The 3,127-nt window shown below is 35.1% G+C and overlaps 1 protein-coding gene across 1 annotated transcript; it reads right to left on the bottom strand.

Moving 5' to 3' along the window:
- Positions 1-799: 799 nt before the first annotated feature.
- LOC106328106 (tetraspanin-8-like) lies at positions 800-2,308 on the bottom strand. The gene is made up of 2 exons (XM_013766474.1): positions 1,675-2,308; positions 800-1,297 (listed from the first exon to the last, which is right to left on the bottom strand). Exons 1-2 carry the CDS (start codon positions 2,179-2,181, stop codon positions 992-994), a joined length of 813 nt encoding a protein of 270 aa, XP_013621928.1. The 5' UTR covers positions 2,182-2,308; the 3' UTR covers positions 800-991.
- Between the last annotated feature and the right edge of the window lie 819 nt (positions 2,309-3,127).

Genomic DNA, 3,127 nt, shown 5'->3' with positions numbered 1-3,127 from the left:
GGGTTAGGGTCAATCCACTAATTACCAATTGGTTTTAAGTTGGAAGCCCATAATTAAACCCGAATCTGACAAACACCACTCACACCCATCGGGCCCCGGTCTTGCGTCAACCCAGACAATCCTTAGAACCTGCCACATTCAATATGTCATAAGCAACTCTACAATTTCTTAGTATCCATCATGTAAACCGATCGGCCCATTGGCCTCACTCAAACATATGACCACCTTTAGGGTCCATAGGTTAATATAGCCGGTTTGAGTAATTTATAAGTTTGTAATCTTAAAAGGACTGTATTATTTATTTACTTATAAAATTCATACTCTTTTAATCTAGTTTCACATTCATATTCAAACTAAATGTTTTACATGCACGTGCAAGCATTATGATTTTACAAATATTTATAAATTAATGAAATTAATGTATATTTCAAAGACCACTAGAATAAATTTATTATTAGTGTGTTTAAAATATTTAATAATAATAAAAAATAAATTTTGTATTATATAATAAAAATTAATCATATCATAAAAATATTTTTCATGATTTAAAATAAACTTGAAAATACTCAGGAGTTTGAATATTTATTTTGCTTGTGAAATTCGTACTCTTTTTAGTCTGGTTTCACATTCATATTCAAATCCTACGAATGAATCCCTCGTTAATTTCTGTTTTGAAGCAGCAAGACGATCTTAATTACTTCCAATGCTACAGCCTAGATCTATGTTAAGTTATTTTTACAAACGGTGTTTCTCTGTTTTCTCAACGAGTACTTCAAAGATCATAGTATGTTTAGGGAAATATCAAAAAGAACATATAATAAATAAATATATATCATGGTTAAGCCAGAACACACTAACAAGTAAGAGAGCTGTACAAGCAATAGGTCTCAAATCACCAAGATGTAAATCCATAAAACATAAAAGCAAACTCCAGTACTGCGTGAATTAAAGAACAATGAACGAATCTCTGTTCTAAAACACTTGAAAGCCTTCAAGGCTTATATCCATAGCCATAACTGCCATCTCTCTTGTTGTTCCTTAAAGCACAGCAGCCAACAGAGTAGACAATGATAAGGAAGACGAGGAAGATGATGTTGACTACTGCAACTTTCTTCCATGCGCTCTTGACGTTGTCGAGAAGACCCGCCTTGCAAGATTGGCAATCGAAGCAGAGCTTGTTTGGTGCGTTGTCCCAGCTTTGGCAGTCTGGATTTGGTTGTGTTCCGGCCGTCTTGGTCCAGTTTGTGGCACTTACGTAAGTGAATTGGCATTGCTCTGAGGGTTTGCAGCAACCAGACTGTAACACAAAACAAAAAGATTCATTAGTTAGTTGTAGCTGTAAGAAAAAACAAAATTCACACAAAGAATTATGTTCTTATATCTAATGTCTGTCGTCCATATTCATAAAAAAGATTCTCAATTTCAATTTCAAAAAGGTAAAATCTTTTTGCTAAAAGTAAAAAAGTTCGGATCTTTAAAGACATGCGAACAGAATCAAAGCTTCCGAGGATCAGAGAAAAAAGTGACTTTAAAGATTGAAAAGTTCAATTCCTTTCAGTCTTTGATCACAATCTTGTCAAACAAAACAAGACTCTAAGAAACAGAGAAACTTTAAACAGTAAGGAATCAGATCCATGATTCCAACCAAAACTAAAGCATATAAGAATCGTTTACCTGAAGGGCAGTGAGATGTTCGTTGTAGAAGTTGTTGACAGGAACACCAACAAGTTTATCGTCAAGCTTAGAACAGACCTTGCTGTCAACGAGACAACTCCTAATCTTATTCCAGTTCTTGTCACTGTTCACACGTTTCTGCAACCAGTTAGAGTAATCTCCAAGTCTATACTCTTTATATCCTCTCCCAGAAACCTTTTCTCCTGCGCCTTTGTTAGTCACAACAAAGGCGAAAACCGTTATGGAGAAGACGAGGAGAATCAAGAGGAACATGACAAAGAGGTAAGTCCAGAGAAGCCATGTGACTCTGCAACAGGAACCGATCAAACCAACGATCGCTACAACCATAAGGAAACCTCCGAGAGCGATCACGGGTTTGTCGAGGAAACCCTCACACTCCGTTGAGCCGTTTTGGCTAAGCCAGATTCCTCCAGCTAAGATGGGAATAGAGAGGAGGAAGACGATGAAGTTGAGTATGCCAACGAGGTTGTTGCTACAGCGAACCATGATTTTAAGAAATCGAATTTGGAGAAAAAGGTTGAGAATTTAGGAAACCCAGAAGAGAATTTGAGAGAGTTAATGAGGGGAAGGAGAGTTATATAAAGAGAATTGAAACGCGTGAAAGGAATTCCGAGACGTTTCCGTGTTGCTTAATGATATCTCTTCTCCTTCCTTCTCTTAGTAGGTGATGAACTTAAAGACTCTTTAAACTTTCACGCGCTTTATCGCGGCTGGTGCATGTTTTGAGATTAGCCTAATCTGATTAGGACCTGCAGTTAGTTTAATATTATTTTATTATTTCTTTTTGTAATGTCATTATCTTATTTCTTTCTGATTACTACTAATGTCAAAATTGATATTCTCTTTTTGCTTTTAGAGATGAAAATGTTTCCAAAGTTTTTTTTTTTAATATTATATTCTAAATCAAATTTTGTTTTTAATAATACAAAGAAAATAGAGAAAATACAACAAATAATTGGCATCGAAGTTTGCGATTTACTAGTCGTGCAATTCCAAGGGCATGATTATCCGTCAAACTTGTTTTGGGATTCTTGATTTTTTTTTTTTTTTCTGTTTTGTCTGATTTAAAAAAATAAAAAATAAAAACGGAACTAATTACGGACCGTCATGTGTCAGTGGAATCCGCAAACAGTACAAGAAACTGCCCAAAGTCGACTCTTATCTCGTGACTTCTGCAACCGATTTTTAGAAAACACGTGGAATCCACGCCTTCAAAACCCCATTAGTATACTGCGATAATCATGGCCTAAGGGCATATGATTGATCAGGTTTCTCAGGGCATCTCCAACTTTTCTAAAATAGAGTTTAGAGTAAAAATATTCCTTTTTTTATCGACAAATGTTCTAATGATATTCTATTTTTCACTCTATAGAGTGAAAAATAGATTTACTCTCAAATGTAGAGTAACTTGTTTTTTTGTTTGTTCATTATT

The sequence above is a fragment of the Brassica oleracea genome, chromosome C3 (genome assembly GCF_000695525.1).
Source record: "Brassica oleracea var. oleracea cultivar TO1000 chromosome C3, BOL, whole genome shotgun sequence".
Lineage (NCBI taxonomy): Eukaryota > Viridiplantae > Streptophyta > Magnoliopsida > Brassicales > Brassicaceae > Brassica > Brassica oleracea.
The sequence above is the reverse complement of the archived record's forward strand: the minus strand, read 5'-3'. Positions and strand labels throughout refer to the sequence as shown.

What these genes read in the sequence shown, in the direction of transcription:
- LOC106328106 (XM_013766474.1), bottom strand. Translation starts at nt 2,181, where the DNA reads ATGGTTCGCTGTAGCAACAACCTCGTTGGCATACTCAACTTCATCGTC. An exon ending in AACATCTCACTGCCCTTCAG is followed by an intron (nt 1,298 to 1,674) that starts GTAAACGATTCT and finishes TTTGTGTTACAG; the next exon opens with TCTGGTTGCTGCAAACCCTC.